The sequence below is a fragment of the Gouania willdenowi genome, chromosome 7 (assembly GCF_900634775.1).
Source record: "Gouania willdenowi chromosome 7, fGouWil2.1, whole genome shotgun sequence".
NCBI lineage: Eukaryota > Metazoa > Chordata > Actinopteri > Blenniiformes > Gobiesocidae > Gouania > Gouania willdenowi.
Genome location: NC_041050.1, coordinates 24,483,796 through 24,503,155, shown reverse-complemented (window position 1 = coordinate 24,503,155; position 19,360 = coordinate 24,483,796). Strand labels below are relative to the sequence as shown.

Genomic DNA, 19,360 nt, shown 5'->3' with positions numbered 1-19,360 from the left:
TTAACTTACCTTCAACTTGTGCACACACTGATCAACTTTGTTCATACAAAAAAGGGTCAAAATGTTCCACATTTGTGTTTATTTCCGACTCTGTCTTTTCCAACATACCTTGACTTGATGTTTCATAAATAACTGCCCTTGAATGACTGACGATATATTTACAGTATGTTCGTTTTGTTGACTTTTAAGTAACAATAATTAAACTATGATTAATTTAAAACAAATACATGTGAACTTAAACTACTGAAAAAGTATTGATATTGTTTGCCAACTAATAAAAACTAAATATAATTTTGTCACGTGAGACAAAACCCAATCAGAACTCATGTGATCATGTGCTTATTGATCATTGATCACATTAAATCCGTCTGTGTGTTTACAAACATTAAAAACAACACATATCAGGTTTTTGTTTCATTTCATTGGCCTTTATTTAGTCAGGTGAACCAGATTGAGATTAATAATCTCTTTTACAAGTGTGTCCTGGCAGCAGTACATAGTTGATCAACGGGAATCAAATCTTTTAAAAAATAAGCAGCATAAACTCTTATGCTTTATGTTTTAGTTGACTATAGCTGTAACGGAGTTAGTCGACTAACATATTAGTGTCATTTAGTGGACTAAAACTATATACGAAAACAGAAATAGTCCCAATCCCTACATTTTGACTAAAACTAAGTTGCATTTTAGTCAGACTGTGACTAAAACTAAATTAACAAACAGTGTATGGCAGAAGATTTCCCCCATCTTATCTGCATCCTGTTTAACTTTCCACACACACACACACACACACACACACACACACACACACACACACACACACACACACACACACACACACACACACACACGCGCACACACACACACACTGATAATGATGATGATGTTATTCACTGATGGAATGAAGACGTGAAAAAAATTGTGAGATGAGAGAAAAATGCTTCGGACAGTGACATCATACCTTTAAAATCCCGTAGGCGCGGTCATGACGTCAGAGAGAGAGAGAGAGAGAGAGAGAGAGAGAGAGAGAGAGAGAGATGCTTCACCCCTTTACCAATTAAGGCTTTCCCAGTGGTCCAGTCTCAGTCACTGGGACATCTCTCCACTAACGCACACGCGCTGCTACGCCCAGTATCCCCCAACAGGCCTTTGGGGAGGGAGGTCATCCTCACGCGCTCACAGACTCCCTGTGAGAGAAGAGGCTTCACTTCTGCTGAGCGGACTCCACGAGCACACCTGAGACTCCGTGCGCAACAGGTGAGTCCGTCCCTCCGCGCGTGCGTGTGTATGTGTCAGGTCAAAGCGCGCGTCTCTTTGGTGTGACCGGGAGCGCACGCGGGCCGCTGCAGGCTGCTGGTGCGCTGACAGGTCAGTCCGTGGGTTCTTCATGGGACGGAGGGCGGCGGAGCAGGCGGGAGCAGCACGAGGATGTCTTCGCCTTTTACACGTTACTGTTCAACCAACCAGTTAGGCCGAACATATCCGATCACATCCAATATTTAAACACTTTTCCCGGACTGTCAGTGCCGTACATCAAGGGGAAAGTTTCGGGGCTCCTGCGCTGCGTCCACCGGGATCGGAACATGTAGCGCGGGCACGGGCGCCCCCTACCGCCAGGTGGAGGTATGAGAGCTTTGGACCAACTTATATCTGTGTTTTCAATGATAATAAGTCATAAAATGTATAGCTTTTATTCATCAAGTGTCCTTAATAATTTTCTTTTTCAAAAACAAACCTATATAATAAAGCAGGAGTGTCCAACTTATTTTAGTTCAGGGGCCAAGTACGGACCAGGTTGATCTTAAGTGGGCCGTAGATTTTAGGCAAGGAAAACAAGAAAATTCAACTTTATTCTGCCCTAGTTTGCACTTCCATGTATAAATGATGATACAATATGTAAGGCAGTGACAAGTGACAGATTAACCCTAAAGTATCCAAACAGCCATAGCAGATTTTAATAGGGATGATCCTGCACCATGATCAGTATCATTGATCCAGTACCTGACAAAATGTGAAAAACATGAGATTTGGATCTTGGAGGAGGTTTGTATTTAAACAATAACTCATGGTTTTGTTTCTTATTTAATTGTTACTTTCTCCTGCGGTACTGTCACTAAAGCAGATATGGGCAACTGATGGCCCGGGGGCCACATGCGGCCTTCAGTCTAATTTGTGGGGCCCCCAAAGCAAACAACACCAAAAACACGCAAAATGACAGATATTTACACAAAATGTACTTAAAAAACACACAAGATAACAACAAAACACAGAAAAAAGAATCAAAAATGACTCCTAAAACATACAAAATGAGAGGAAAATATACAAAACCAAGGCAAAAATTCACAAAATGACTCCAATAACAAAAAATCACATCAAAAATACAAAATTTGACTCCAAAAACACACAAAACTAGAGAATAAGAATCCAAAAACACAAAGAAAATACAAAGCGACAACAAAAATACACAAAAATAACTCCTAAAACACACATGACTACAAATATATGAGAAAAATATACTAAATAACAACAAAAGTACACAAAACTCTTTATTGTTTATGGTGTTAATGCTAAGATTGGTAATTTATCTAAACGTTGACTTTAATTTTGATAAATGTGACTCTCAGACAAACACATTTCTGGGGGCCCCGCTGTGATCAAATTTGCTCGTCTCTGATCTAGGGACCAGATTTGGAAAAATGACAACAAAATACACAATTACTATTATTATCAACACACAAGACAACTACCTACAACACAAATAGCAACAGCAAAAAACATGAAAAATGAGACAAAAATATACAAAATGAATTTAAAAAAAAAAAAAAAAAAAAAAAAAATGATGACAAAAATACACAAACTTTTTGTCATGAATGTGACCCTCGGATCAGATACAATCACATTATTTGGGTCCGTTGTGATAAAAGTTGCCCATCTCTCTAACATTTAAATGAACGATTATGTGCCACCCCAACAACGTCCACAGGAACACATCCAGCTGCGCTCTGTGCATCATCCAGGGTCATGTGGTTGTTTGTGAGGTTTCACAGTGTTTCACTTCCTGACTCGAGTTCTGCTTTACACTGAGTGTGGCTCACAGGGTGTGGTGATGATGATGATGATGATGATGGACAACATCCACTGCTGCCTGCTGCTCAGGCCACAAACATGACATTGAATGTGTTTTAAATACACACACTTTTTGGATAAGCTTTGTTGTTTGAGAGTAAAGAGGAAGGAAATGAAATAAGAATAATAGGAAAACATTCTAGAACATCTTCTAGAACTTATAATTATAATGACACGGTGAAGATCAACAGGGTGCACAGGAAACATTTCAACATAGTTTTATTGTTTAGCTTTTGTTATCAATCCTGCTTTGAGGGGCGGGTGCCTACTGTCACCCCACAGTTTCACATTATTGTGCAATTTGCTGACTTTTCAGTAAATTATAACAACACACACACACACACACACCCAGGCTGACATACTTGCAGTGCGTGCTGGACACGCAGAATCAGTATCTTTCTGAGGGAGGCTTCTACACATGAACTTATCACAGAAATGTGATTATATGTGATCTCAGGGCCACATATAGTATGTTATCAACATTCATGTCAGCATTATGGATAATGACCAATCTGAGCATTAACACAGGAAACAACAAAGGTTTGTGTGTTTTTGTTGACCTTTTCAAATATATTCATATTGCTGTTTCATTTGTTCTTGAGTCGATGGATGTTTTTGTTTTTTAATTGTTTTTTTTTGTGTGTTTTTTAGTCATTTTCTGGCCAACAGTTGCCCATGTCTGATCTACTCCAATCTACAATCCAAGAGTAATAAAAAGGAATCACGATATCTAACTCCTTTAGGATCGCACTCAGTCTTTTAACTCTGTGCTTTGGTTTCATAGGGTATATTTGTAAGAAGATATGTAGCTTTTGGTTTAGTGATATTAATTTTTTTCTCAAAGAAAACCTCAAGCTCATACTGTAACAAATGACAGACAGTGTAGTACTGCAGGCTGTCAGTAGAGGAAGCCAGATAATAATCCAGAGACTGAAGCTCTCTCCTCTGCTGGGAGTGTGTCCTGTTCTACCCTCACTGTGTGTTCTCCCAGTGTTAACATGCCAAATTCCATTCAAACAATGGCCAACTATTCACTTCAGCTTCCCTTCACATTAGGCAACATCATGTGGAGATTTCCACTGATCATCCGTGGCTTCTTCACCTTAGGGTGTACGTTTTAGCTGCAGCTTGTAAAGTTGTAGCTCATTGAATTGTTGTGTTGTTTAAATGTCACAGTGAATGTGGCAGCGTGCTAGCTTCATAAACAGAACCAGACCCCGTTTTACTGAGGTTTCCTTAAGACTGAGTGCTGAATGCCTGCTTCTGGCTTCAGAAACATTCTTTGGATTATTCCCTTGAGTTAACACAAACACACACAGACACGCACACACACACACTCAGAATGAGAGTGCTCCTCTTGATAGCTGTGGCTTCTGGAAGCAGGCTCCTTATTTAGTCAAAAAAGCTGCAGACGGTGTAGTTTCCTTCCTCACAGCAATGACATAAACCAACAATGTTCATATTAATGAAACTAGAAGCGGTTTGGTTGAAAAACATATCATTCCCCTGGAGATTTATCTTGTTGGCAGATTTAACCAGTGGAAAAAAAATCACATAAATGTGTAAATGTTGTCACCAACTTATATCATCAACATTAAACACAAATAATAACCAGGACCAAAGAAAAGCAATCCACTAAATCAGAGATGGGCAACTTTTATATCCCAACTGGGACCGCAAACATGTGATTGGATCTGATCTGAGGGTCACATGATCATTGATTTATGATAATGACCAATCAGATAATTGATACAGGAAAGAACAAAGGCTTTGTCTGTTTGTATTTTCTCCTTTTGTTTTTGTACATTCTATCTCAGTTTGGTTTGTTTTTGGAGTAAATGTGTGTATTTGTGTGTTTTTGGAGTCGTTTTGTTAAGGTGTCATGACTTCATGTCATGGTCTTCAAATAAATTTGTATTTATTTTATTTTATTGTAAATAATTTTTCTGTTTAAGGTTAAAATGTTGGTTAATAATAAATGGGTCAGTGTTTCTTAAACCGAAAGTTGCTATTTATTGTTCTCTGAGTAAAATCACTTGATGAAGACTTTGTTACAATTTCACATTACAAAATATGTAACAAAAGTATGATTGGAGCTGATATCGTATCGGTCAAACTCAAGACAGCATATCGAGATCGTACCGAAAGTGAAAAAGTTGTATCGGGGTGTATACTTTTCACTTTCGGTACGATCTCGATATGACATCTTGAGTATTGACCAATACGTCTACTTTTTTGTATTTTGTATCTTTTTGGAGTCATTTTGTGCATTTTTCTGTGTTATTTTGTGTGTTTTCAGAACCCATTTTTTGTTGTTTTTGGAAGGATTTTATGTTTTAGAACATTTTTTTGTGTTTTTTTTTTTTTTAATGTTAATTTTCTGCAGTTTTGTAGTCTTCTTGTTTGTTTTTGGTTTAAATGATGTGTATTTGTGAGTTTTTTTATGCTGAATTTAAAATAAATTACAAAATGACAACAAAAATGCACAAAATGATACCAAAAACACACAAGATGACTACAAAAATTCACAAAAATAATGGAAAAGTGCACAAAACAACAACAAACACTCAAACATAGAAAGAAAATATACAAATTAACAAACAATAACAAAAATACACCAAATGACAACAAAAACACTCAAACCTTTTGTTACATCCGTTCGTCTGTCTGTCCGTCCGTCTGCTAATGTGGATGTTTGTTTGCATGATATCTATAAAATTCTGAACTGATTAAAATAAAATTTGGTGAGCTGAGTTTGGTTTTGGGGACGATCCAGCAGGTATTGTGGATAGAGTATCCAGAAAATGTTTTGGTGACTTTGTGCCTCTACACTTGGCAGAGGTTTGCCCTCTCTGAGTGCTCTAATTTTTTCCTGTATTAATGCTTTGATTGGTCGTTTTTCTAAATGCTGATAATGACCTTTTCCATGTTATTGTGAAAGGAGTTATCTCAAATAAAACAATGCCTGTCTCAGCTTGCTAAAATTAGAGGGAAGTGCACAATAAGGACAACATTGACTGCAAAGGTGTTAAAGGGATCCTCCACTGTTTTTACAAATGTGGCCTAAAACCTTTGAAATGTCCTTATTAGAAGATCTATGCCTAACAAAACGCATTATTTTGCACCTTATTTGTTTTCTTAACTTTTAAAAAATGGCAGAAGTTTACTGTTTGAGAGCCTGTGCACCGCCATGTTGAAATGACGTCATTGATGATGCGAATCGCCCCTTTCATTCCATTGAGTTCTATAGGAGGTGAAACATTCAGGATTATTTAACATCTTTTTCAGTCAAAATGACAACTTGTGGGTTTTTGGGTTGTTCTAAAAATCAGTAAAAGTTAAAAAAGTAAATTTAAACCTTTTTTTGTTCACTGAAATTGGTCAAAATAAATCTCATGCAGTCACAGATTTTTTTGGGTCACAGATTTTGTTCATTAAATTTTGGTAAAATTAATTGGCTTTTTTAACATTTACTATTTTTAGAGCAACCCAAAACAGCACAAGTTGTATTTTGATCCGGAATGTTGCACCCCCTATAAAACTCAATGAACTGAAGTCATCAATGATGTCATTTCAACATGGCGGTGCACAGAGCCATTTTAAAAAGTTAATAAAACAAATATGTTGCAAAATAATGTGTTTTGGACATTTCAAAGGTTTCAGGCCACATTTGTAAAAACAGTGGAGGATCCCTTTAAGGCCAGGCTCTGATAAGGGCATAATGAAGTCAGAAAAAGACCTAAATCACAAGTGTAGATCTGATTGAAAGAAAGAAGTTGTGTAAGTTTTTTTTGTTTTTGTTTTTTTAAAAAGTATGTCAGAAGGTATTTACTATAAAAAAACAAATGTTTTTTCTTTCGTGTTCTGTGTGTTTTTGCACATTTATTCTTAGTTGGAAACACACTGGACACTTGTGGTATTATAGAAGAAATATAACCCCAAAATACTTTGCTGAAAATTGCAAATTTGGCCTTCTAGCAAATACTTGACCTGTATAGTACATGAGCCTTGGCCGCCCTGTGAATAGCACGCTAATTTGGTCAAAGGCACACTGCATTGAGTTAGAGTACCAAAAAAATACCCTTCAAGTACAAAATGGATTTCTTAGAACGTATACTGGCATTTGTGTGGGTATCTGCAAAGCTGAAAATTAGTGCCAAAAGTCATGTGACAGTTTTTGTAATTGAAGAAATGTCTGTATGTGTAAAATATGTATTTGTTTGATAGGTACATTCTTATTTGCAAAAGTAAAACAACACACCAACATTGGTTTGTGAATGATGTTTATCTTTGCAAACCACACTGTTTGTTAATCGTTGTGTGTGTGAATTAAACACGTTCAGGGTGTTTTTGATGTTTTGGGGTGATTTTAAACCATAAATTAGAACTTTACAAACTTTTTTTTAATTGTTAAACTGTTGCTGGTCCAAAGCTTGAGCGCGTCTGTATTTCTCCGACAAAATGACTGACAGCATCTGTGATGTAAAAGTAAAACAAACAAAAAAAGTGCGTCCTGTCTCTGTCAAACATCTGTCTGCAGGCTACAAGTCAGAGGGGCCGCACCAAGCCGAGCAGACTCCACCCAGACCCGCTCCAGCAAACCCGGGGACAGCCGAGCCCATAAAATGAGCGCTTCCCACCTCCGAGGCCACCAGAGCGCCGCGCCCGCTCCCAACGCTCTGTCCGCCGAAAAGGACGCAGAAATGCCCGCCACGGAGAAGGACCTGGCCGAGGACGCGCCTTGGAAGAAGATCCAGCAGAACACGTTCACCCGCTGGTGCAACGAGCACCTGAAATGCGTCAACAAGCGGATCGGCAACCTTCAGACGGACCTGGGCGACGGGCTGAGGCTCATCGGGCTCCTGGAGGTCCTGTCCCAGAAGAAAATGTTCCGAAAGTACAACCAGAGGCCCACCTTCCGCCAGATGCAGCTGGAGAACGTGTCGGTGGCTCTGGAGTTTCTGGACAAGGAGAACATCAAGCTGGTGTCCATCGGTAAGTGTGGGTGTGGGTGTGTGTGTGGGACTCGGCCTGGGTGTAATGTGGGCCGAGCCGAGCCGAGCCGGACCAACTGAGACTAGAGCTCGGTTGGTCCAGGAGGACTGTGTGTCTCTGCCTCTCTCTCTCTCGCTCTCTCTGTGTGTGTGTGTGTGTGTGTGTGTGTGTGTGTGTGTGTGTGTGTGTGTGTGTGTGTGTGTGTGTGTGTGTGTGTGTGTGTGTGTGTGTGTGTGTGTGTGTGTGTGTGTGTGTGTGTGTCATGCGTGTGTGTGTGTGTCATGCGTGTGTGTCATGCACGCACGCACATACAGGGCTATTGTCTACACTTGTGTCACGCAGTGGGCTCGCGCAGGGTCCCCAAGCTTCGCACAGAACTTGTTTCATGCTCTGCGGTCTCAAGTGGCTCTAATGAGCTGTGTCTGCATGCAGCTGCTTGTACACACACACACACACACACACACACACAGGGCAACAAAGTTTACAAAGTGCATTTAAACTTCACTTTGTGCATAGCCTGCTTTTTAAAAGTACTTTAACGTGTTGATGAATTAATATTTAACAAAGAAATAACTCTTGATATAACTGATCTTTTGAAACAATGACTTATTTATGAGTAAATAAGTTACACTGCATCTAAATACAAGCAAAACGTCTTAGTCATCAAACGTGATGGAAAAAGCTTTGCACACACTTAATCCTGATTGGCCATGTTCCACTAAAGCCCATCCATGCCTGTTGCACACTCTGCTTTTTCCTGTGTGCCTTTGTAATCCCACTCATTTTTAGTCACGACTCAATGCTGAAACTATGCTAAGTACAAGTTTTCCAATGAATCACTAATGTTTAATTCCCAGGAATGGAAGTTTTTCAGCATGCTTGGTTTTGCCTCGTCCTACTCTACAGTGACCGAGTGCTCTCCATATTAATCTGTGTCAAGCTGTTTTTACATTTAATAAGTAGAGGTAATTGTAGACATCTATGATTTAATTTCAACATGTAATTCCATGTCCACAGTGTAATTTTGACTAGTTGCAATTTGAATTATTGATATCTACAATTCTATTCTCACCAAGTACACTAATAATTGTAGATATCAACAGTTAAATTCTCGCTAATGGAAATTGCCATTGTCCCAGTGACTTCAATTCAAATTCAATTTCAGATATCTACAATTTAATTTTGACATGTTAGAATTCCAAGGCCACATATCCATAATATAATTTTCATTTGACTATTTGCAATGTTAATTATTGAATTCAACAATTCAATTCTCACTAATCCCAATGTTAATTGTTCTTACTTTTCAGATATCATAAATTGAATTGTAGTTATCTGAAATTAAATTCTTACTAGTCAGAATTAGATTACTGATATGTGAGTTTGGGATTGTAGCTTGTAAGATTGCAATTTCAGATATTTGGAATTGCATTTCGGATATCTACAAATGTAATTCTTACTAGTAACAAGTTTATTTTAGATATCTACAATTCCTTTTATAACTAGTCAGGATTGAATTCTAGATATCAGAATAGACTTTCCACAAGTTAAACTTACACATCCAATATGTGGGACATAACCAGAAAACAATTGTTAATATGTTGATATGTGGGTGGGACAGGGACATATCCGAAATGCATACATTTTGTTAATAAGGTACGAAAAAGCCAACGACAGAGTTCGAGAAGCTAACGAGCGAGAATGATGCAGGAAGGGTCTGATGCTGAGATGGCGTCTCTGCCTTTTATTGAATGTTTAATGTAGTGAATAGTCAGTTACCGCAGAGCGCTAACACCGACATACTTGTGCATTCAGACGCCTGTTGCATCAATCCTGACATTTCGCTGATCTACAGAAGTTTCTCTGAATGTCTCTGTAGAAAATTGATCAGTAATCCTTAAGTTGACAATCAAAGTGTTTATGGCGCACGGTCCTCTCTGAATGCACACAGCTGTGTTAATATATGCCCGTTCAATGACTATTTATAACTTGCTCCATATTCTGATAAGCATTTGTTGAATATTTATAAGTTAGACATGGCCGATTTTAAAATCAACCAATGGCTGAATAATCTGACCCCACGCCCACATATCCAAAATTAATGTACTGATATAGACCCCTCCCACATATCAGATTAAATGTTATTAAGGCATCCTGGCAAATCGTACCAAACATGCTAAATAGGGTTAAAAGAGTCGACTGGGGAGCGCTGCAAACACGCCAGATCATTAAGTGGCGAGAAATTTGACGTGTCTGCATGTTGCCACTTGTTTTACCGGAAAAAAACACGATGGGAATGTGTGTTATGGTCACAGAACAAGTATCTTTATTAAACCTGACTGATTACCCATTGAAATTTGACCTTGGTAGCCATTTGCTCCACTTTTTGCTAGATATTCATTATTCAGTCACCCATTGTCTGGGTAAAAAAGCTTGTAAATGCGTAATATTGTCCCATTACGTGCATGCAAGGTATTTCTGCGTCATGATGGGGCTTGATTTAATATAAATAAATAAATAAAAATAAAAGTTAATGTTTTTTTTTTTTCATTTTCCAATGTTTCCCCATCCCTTTTCCATGATCATAGTACGTAAATGTGAAGTCCTGATTTATTGCTGTGTGAGAGTGACTGTGTTTAGGTTGAGGACAAATATGTGAGTAACACAGACAGACTTGGTGAGTCACTTCTTGTCTGTCTGACATTGAGTCTTCATCACACTGTACACCTTTACAATCAGGCACAAGTCTCTATTTAATACACTACATCTGATCCCAGTTCACTTGACTGGTATATTAAGAGAATTGCTTTCCATAGCCATCAGTTTATATCATGTATGAAGGAAGAGGAGTTGTCTTTTCAGATTGCAATTGATTTTATATACCAATATTTTGTTGAAGTGACATTTTAAAATGACTTGACCTGAGAATTGGTTACTTTGAGATTTAGGGACTTTAGGATTTTCCGTGATCGCAGACAACAGACGGAAAATATGGAAGTCATGTTCTGAAACTAAAAAAAAAGCAATCAGAAATGTTTTCCTTTATGTGAAATAAGGCCCAAAAATGATACGGAAATGCCTCACATGCATGTTTTGAGACAATATTGCACATTTACACATTATTTAAGTGGATGAATGAACATCTGTTATTTAATATTTTCCTTGTAATATGTGGATTCTGGACTTCAGCAGTACGTGTGTGAACCATGCAAGTCAGCACGCTGCGTCTGCTCCCTGCGCTGACTCACCCTCGTCCTAAACCTCCCTCTTTGAGTCATTTAATCTGAAGATGAGAGAGGAGAGCTACAGCCTCGCTCACTTCCCCCTGCCTTTACAGAGAACGGACACACCCAGGCAGTAACAGTAAGGACTGGACGACCACAAATGGACAAACTGCAATATGTGCTCACCATGACACATCAACATTCTCCCTCCTTCTCCTTTTCAATCCTAATCTTTCCATTTAGTGCACTTTAACAGATTTACCATTTTGTATTTTACCGTTTTGTAATTTCAGGTGTTTTCTAAGCCTCTGCATTTTTTTTTCTTTTTTACTTTCCACTTTTGTTCAGATCACTTAGTAAAAAAAGATGAGGACTCGTACACACCATCATAAGATGCGCCCAGTCGTAGTCTGAGCTGGTAACTGACTCCGCCCATTAAGCAGGAGGTCAGTCCTACATATTCATAGTGTCATAAGCTGTGCTTCCCTTACCCTTGGAAATGCACAAAATCTAACAAGTTCAATAATAACTGGTAATGGAAACTCCTGAATTTAGAAAAAACACTCCGATATCATAAAGTTTTTACGCTTTCATGAGGAGTTTTTTTGGACGTTTCAATGTTGAAATGTATCTTAAAAGCTCAATGGTAACATTTATTATACATCACAGGATGTGACATACCTGGTCACACGACCACTTCTCTCGGAGCAAACAAGGCGAGGTACATGCATGTTGGCCTGAACTGGTTCAACTTTGTATTTTATTCCAAAGTGTCCCCATCATGTTCTTCCACAATAAAGCACATGAATTCTGAAAAGTCCTTTACTAGGATCTCAAAGTTTCAGTTTCACAGTTTAGTTTCATCTTCTTTCCCTGTTTGGATGACATTAGTCTATTATACTTCCTGAAATCGTACCATACATGCCAAATAGGGTTAATAGAGTCAACTATTGGTATCAATGTTATAGTTATATGCTTTAGATGATTCCGTTTTACAGGAGAAGTACCATGTGAATGTGTGCTATGATTCCAAAATCCCCCACATCCATGTGATTACATAGCACCACATTTTGAATAAGATTATATAGCCGTTTGTTTGCTACACTCGCTAGACATTCAGTCACTTGTTTTCCAGGCAATAGCATGTAAATACGTGATATTGCTCCAAAAACTTACCTCTGATGTTTTTCCATGTTTATATTAAGACCTGATTTTAAATGAAAAGTTGAGATTGCTTTTTCCGTTTCAGGTTGTTCCGTCTATTTTCTGATTCCTTAAATTACATCCGCATCAATTGTTAAATGTGATGTAATCAACTGTCACTGCCCAACTAAACATAAGGAGAGCAACGTGACAAAGCAATTATATTTAAAGTAGTACAGGGATGTGTGGCCATCTAAGTTTGATTAAGTGAACAATCCTTTTGAACATTTTGATGTTTGAGGTCGCTGCATTTTTGCAGCTTGTGCATAGTTTCCCATGCTCAACACCTGTGTTTGTACAAGCTAAGCAATCATTTCACTTGGCATCATTTTGTTATTGCCCATGTGTGATGAAGCTTAAAGTTACGTGAAGTCTGTTCAGCAGATTGTGTTAATTGTTGTGCTCTTTGTGTAGTTGTTGGTTCTGTCGTTCGGTGAGCGTCTCTTACGAGCTTAGTTTTTGTTATGGCTGCGTCATGCCAACATCTTCCCATCATCCACACTTATGGGATGTTAAATACCTGGCGGCCTGAAGTGAAGGCGCACAAGTTGAGAAAGACGCCACTGTGGTAACGTGCGGCCGTGTCCTCCTTTTCATTATTAAAATGTCTTAATCTGCTGATAAAGAGGATAAGTGAATAGTTGTTTTATTATTAATTTAGTTGCAACTTTAAATAAAGTTAAAGACAGTGTAGGCCTCATCGATCAAAAAAAACATTTACTTGGAAAAGAGATCTAAAAAGGTTGAAATTGCAGCTTGCACTTTGTTTTCATCTCCACTGTAAACACTCTTATTGACGTTGTAGGAAAAGTTTTGTGCATTGCATTTGGGGGATGTGGAGTCCCGCAGAAGGATGAATAGAAGTGTTTTTACTTCATTATTCCAAAAAAAAAAAAAAACTCAAAGTTTCAAACAGATTTAAACAAAGGTGCAGGGTGGATTAGTGGCTAGCACATTCGCCTCACAGCAAGAAGGTCCTGGGTTCAAGCCACTTGGGTCCTTTCTGTCTGGAATTAGCATGTTCTTCCCGCGTTGCGTGTGATTTCTCCGGGTACTCTCACAATCCAAAAACCTGACTGTTAGGTTGATTGGAGTCTTGAAATTGCCCGTAGGAGTGAATGTGAGTGGTTGTGTGTCTGTCTGTGTTGCCCTGCGATGGACTGTGCCCCTGGCTAACACCCATTGAGAGCTGGAGATAAGCACCAGCAGACCCCCGCGACCCTGGAAATAGGAGCAAGCGGGTCAGAAAATTGACTTGGACTTAAATGAATAGGCAATGTCAAAAAGAAGAATGATTCACAATTTGGAGGTGATTTGTAAGGTACCGTAGATACGGAATCAAGAGCAAGTTTTTGGAGCATATTGTGGATATTTGGCTGGTTCTACAGCGACACCTGCTGGTGACTTTGCGCCTTTAAACTTGGCGGAGGTTTGCGCTCTCCGAGTGCTTTTGTTTTATTGTGATTAGTTTGCGCAAAAAACTAATTTCTGATGTTTTCACTAAAGGTTGTGGCAAAACAATGGAGGATGTGTAATTTAGAGTTTACATGAAAGATCAAAATTCTGCTGAAATTGTAGGTCTTATGGAGTGAGGTGATGTACTGGGCACAAGCCAATCACTCATAGTAACACTTCTAAGTATCCATCTATAGGACTCCACATCCCACAATGCAATGCACCAAACTTTTATTCACATCAAGTAAAGGACAACCCAAATCTGGGCTAGAGTCCATTAGATTGAGTTTTTAGTAATTGAAATATTATCTGAACATTATTAATAGCTAACATTAGGAGGCAGTCCTTCAGTATTTTTTATTATTAGTTCAAAATAAAACTGATGTATCTTACAGATGAAAGTTATTTTAAAGAGTTTGTGACATCTTGAGGGATGTGGCGACTCAATAAGAATGTCATCCATATCAGATAGTGTTACATCCAATGTAAACTTGTATTTGAGGGAGCGAAAAAAAACGTTGTGTGTCAGAGCTGCGGTGGCGGTGGGCACAGAGGATTGTTGGTACAGGGTGAGATAACCGAGCTCAGCCAATCGGCTTACGATGAATCACTTCCTGCCAACTCATTATCACTGGCATATTTTCCTGTGTGCAGCAGCAGCAGCAGAAAGAGTGGTGGAGTAGAGTGAATGCTGGGGATCAGCCCCGTGAATGCACTGTTATTTTGCTGTTGCATTACATCAGAGTTGGAAACGAGCCCCAAAAGCCAGTGGCCAACGTTAAGACTCGATAAACACAATCGCTTCGTTCTCCCTTTTCCACAGAGTTACCCAATGCCCGTTAGATCTCATATTTTAGATGGAAATGTATGGAGTTGTGATTGTGTAATATTGGCTCTGTGTTGGTCTTCTTTTGTGCTGTTTAACACAAGCCTCTGGAGGGGGGAGGGGGGTGGGGATCAGCCTCTTCCATGCAGACTCCAGACCTCAACCATTTCTCATCTGTTACTTAGCGAGTCCGACTGTTCAATCCAGTTATAGATTTGTCCAGGAATCCAAGGCTTGATGAATGCTGCATGGTTTGTAATGGGCAAACTCTTCATAATTTAATGCGGTGCCTTTGTCCTCCGTTCACCTCCTAAAGTCTGTCAGTTAACCCCCCTCCCCCCAATCCATCTTCCTGCCTCTCATCAGTCCCTTTTTTTTTTTTATTTTTTTTTTTTAAATAAACTTCTGTTTCAGGTTTTTATCAAACAAACCATGTTTCAGCTCATCCTCAGTGTGATTGCCATTGTTGGCTGAAATTATCTGTCGCAACATTTCAGTTTTATTCTCTTCACGTCCCTCCACCCCTTTTTGTGTACGTCTCCCCTGGTCCTGTTATCCTCCGGTCCTCCTCCCTCTCAGGCTGTAACTGGAGCCCAGGGAATGGGAGGGCAGCCAAGATCCAGTTTGCTTCTTCCCTTTTAAGGGTATAAACCAGGAGGAACTTTTTCCATGCAAGAGGCCGATGAGAGGGAGGGAGGATGACTGGAAGGAGTAGAAAGGAAGAGGCGGAAGTGTAGTAGCTTCATTGTGGCTTGTTTCGTAGCTGCAGTGGAGGAAGGGTGGAGGGTGGAGGTCAGTTTTTTAGCTTTGAAAAACGGGAATGTTTTACTGTAGCAGTAAAACCTGTGCCAGAATCCATCCTCAGAGGTGAACTGGAGTACTCCAGTGAAAGTATGAATACTCCCTCTAATACAAGTAAATGTATAGATAAGTCAAAATGTTACTTAAAGCTGCAGGAGACAATCACTTTTTAATAGATAAAGACATACTGTAGATCAATAAATCCCAGACTCTTTGCTGGGAAAAAAAAAACAATTTTATTTTGGGAAAAGTTTGGTCTTTGGTGCATTGCATTGTGGGATGTGGAGTCCCGTAGACTGATGCATAGAAGTGTGACTTAATTCTTAATTTCTTGTTACACCCCAAAAACACAACCAAAGTGGCTTTCCAACACATTTTTGGTGGTTTCTATAAAAGTTAAGGCAAAACAATGAAGGATGTTTATTTTGGGGTTTACACGGAAAAATCTGAGTTCGGCTGAAATGTAATGACTGGCATAGTGAGGTTATATCACAGTGAATACTGGGAACAGACTACAACAAAATGGAGTCAAGCCAATCACTGGCCTCCTTGTCTGGAGGAGAAACAGGAAATCACAGTAAGAATGAAGTAAAAACACTTTTATACACCCATCTACAGGACTCCACATCCCACAATGCAATGCATGAAACATTTCCAACAATGTCATTAGGAGTGTTTACAGTGGAGATCGAACCAAACCTTCAAGCGACATAGTTTTTTTTTAAACAAATCTTCCATTTATCGATCTATGCGGCTTACACTTTTGTCTGATAAAATTGAATAATCTCAAGCAGCTTTATGGTAGATGAATGGACTTGACTTATATTGCGCTTTTTTGCCTACACTGAAGTAGTCCCAAAGTGCTTTACAACATCAACTCATTCACTCATTCACACACCTATGGGACTTCCATGCAAGGCGCTGGTCAACCACTGGGAGCAACTTGGGGTTCAGTGTCTTGCCCAAGGACACTTCGTTGTATAGACTCGGATCGAACCCCCAACCTCTGATCAGAAGACTGGTTAGGTGAAAGTGATTTAAAAATCACCAACATAATTTTAATTATCATTAGTCCGAATTAGGAAACACTGATGCACAGCCTCAAAGTCAAAAAGAGTCAGTCAGCTTTATTGTAATTTCCACTATATGTACAAGACACGTAGAACATTAAAATTACTGTTGGCAGGTGCAGAGTAGTCTGATGCTGCATAAAGTGGCTGGCGTAAAAGTGAGTTTGATTGGAGCGGGTCATAATCCAGAGTTATTGTGTGCAGGGGGGTTGGGGTTGCAGGAGGGGGCAGTGCACTGAGGGAGTTAAGTTTCCTGACAGCCTGGGGGATGAAGCTGTCCTTCAGTCTGCTGGTCCTGGCCTGGAGACTCTGCAGTCTCCTCCCTGATGGCAGCAGACTGAAAAGGTTGTGTAATGGGTGTGGTCACCCGCAATACAGAGGGCTTTGCAGGTGAGACGGTTGCTATAAATGTCCTGGAGGAAAGGGAGCGCAGAACCAACTGCTTTCTCATCTGCGCTCACTATGCGCTGAAAGAACCTGCGGCAGGATGCGGTGCATGTCCCGTACCACACAAAGATGCAGCTGGATAGGATGCTCTTGATTGTTCTTCTGTAGAAGGTGCAAATGAGGGGGGCGGGGGCTCTGGCTCTTCTCAGTTTGCGGAGGAAGTAAAGGTGCTGTTGCTGCTGACCCATACTCTCTATGCTCTCCCCGTCAGGAAGTCCAGCAGCCAGTTAGAGAGATTTGTTGAGTCCTAGTTGGTCCAGTTTGGTGATGAGCTGTTAGGGAATGATTGTGTTAAATGCTGAACCGAAGTCTATGTATAGCATTCTAACAAGAATCCTTAGGTTCCAGATGTGTGAGGGCGGTGGAGATAGCATCGTCAATCCAGCGGTTGGACTGCTATGCAAACTGATAAGTGTCTATGGAGGTGGGAGGTGTTTCTGTGCTGGGTGCTGCTGTGTGCCCCAAAGCAAGAAAGTTGTTCAGTTCATTCAGCAGAGGGGTGGGGCTTGCGTAAGTCTGTGGTGCGGGCTTTGTATCCGATGACACAGACTGTGGCGAGTGTCTTTGCTGTCACTGAGCTGAAGGCTGATCCTTCTGGAGTACTGCCTCTTGGCCCCTTTGATGCCACGGGACAGGTTGGCTGTTAGATAGCTGTTTCTAGGCCTACCGCGTGCCTAGGTCTGAAGGCAGTGTGCCGAACCTTCAGGAGCCTGTAGACCTCACCTGTCGGTCATCGTTTTTGGTTGGCCCTGACACTGATGGTTTTGGGGTTTGTTACATAATTGATGCATTTATTGATGTAGGCAGTCACGGTCTCTGTATATTCCTGGAGGTTTGTGGAGTTGTTGTACTGTAGGTGGCAGCCCGTTTGAACATATTCCAGTCTGTGGTGTTGAAACCGTCCTTGAGTGCATCTGAAGACCTCTCCGGCCACACACGTACTGGCTTCCGGACTGGTTTGGTGACTTGAACTAGTGGTCTGTATGCTGGCATTAGAATGCTGGGAAAAATGTGTCCATAATAGTTGCAATATTGCTGCAGGCACACAATACCTGATTTAATTTTGAAAAGCTCGTCTTGGAATCAGTCTTTTGAATAAAATGTTGTTTCTTGTCTATACAGTGTTTGAGTATTTATTAGTGGAGGACCTACCAAGCAACTCTAACTACATTCATCATTATCATCAATTCAACTTTTGGCGTTAAAGTAAGGCTGGAACAAAGATACTTCTGTAAATTTGGCCCTCAGAGTTATAAATTTTAAAATGTTCCGTGCCAGTGGCGCTTGCCACCGATCTCTCTACCGTTATAGTCATACAGATTAATAATACTGTGGTGATTCAATGACGATGACATTTATCTTTGTGTTTAGAAACCCTGTCCGACCAACCACGGTGTCATTATTTACACTATGAACAAAGAGCTCTTAACAGACTCAACAATTTCGAAATAAAGACAAGTCTCAGCAACGAGCTCGACTGCATTCACAAAATGTAACCAACATTTGACAAATTTACCAGTAACCTAACAGTAATGATGTTTTTAGTATGTCTTTTGTTCAGTGAATCAGAACAGGCAGAGTATCTTCATCCTCATTGGGGTCCAAAGTACATCACAATTAGGCGTGACACGCCTCTTTCTGATTGGCTGGTGTACTGACAAAGATTAAAAAGGTTACACTTGTTACATTTAATTTTTAAACTTTTATTTTGTTATAAAACTAGGAAACAAACTATATATGGAACAAGAGAAACCTTCCGCCAAGCGTCAAAGCTCCTGTCACATATTGTCAGTTATGTTGATCAATGATTCTGGTCATGGTACCATCATCATTTACACTTTAAAGGATTGGAATGAATTTCTATCCCCATTAATAAACATATAGTAGGTCTCAATTTATGGACATGTATATCTTTTTCTTTTTTTCTGAAAAAACTCGATGAAATGGTCAAATCGGATCCGATCCTGATTCAACTTGGTGGACTAATTGAGGAACCAACACGACAAGTCAAATTTCATTAAGATCAGTCAGTTACAACCCCAGATAAGAGTTTTTGAAATTTCACGAATGATGAGAGGGTTTTTTACATTTTTGAAACTCATCGTAAGTCAGTATATTGATCTAGATCCCCTTCAAAATTTAATTGCATTTTCCATGGTGTAAGGTCTCTTTTGTTAAAATCTTGTCAAAATAAATTAAGTTCTGACATAATC

The 19,360-nt window shown here is 39.7% G+C and overlaps 1 protein-coding gene across 9 annotated transcripts in view; it reads left to right on the top strand.

The window, feature by feature from the left end:
• The first annotated feature begins 1,043 nt into the window (after positions 1-1,043).
• The window catches only part of flna (filamin A, alpha (actin binding protein 280)), a 64,243-nt gene continuing 45,926 nt past the window's right edge, over positions 1,044-19,360 (top strand). For 6 of the 9 annotated variants that reach the window (XM_028453859.1, XM_028453858.1, XM_028453857.1 and 3 more), the window contains exons 1-2: positions 1,044-1,257; positions 7,667-8,121. In XM_028453859.1, the coding sequence (XP_028309660.1) occupies positions 7,752-8,121 (370 nt within the window). In that variant the 5' untranslated portion in view covers positions 1,044-1,257; positions 7,667-7,751. The remainder of the gene's footprint in view (positions 1,258-7,666; positions 8,122-19,360) is intronic. The other 3 variants (XM_028453862.1, XM_028453863.1, XM_028453861.1) reach the window with 1 other exon arrangement.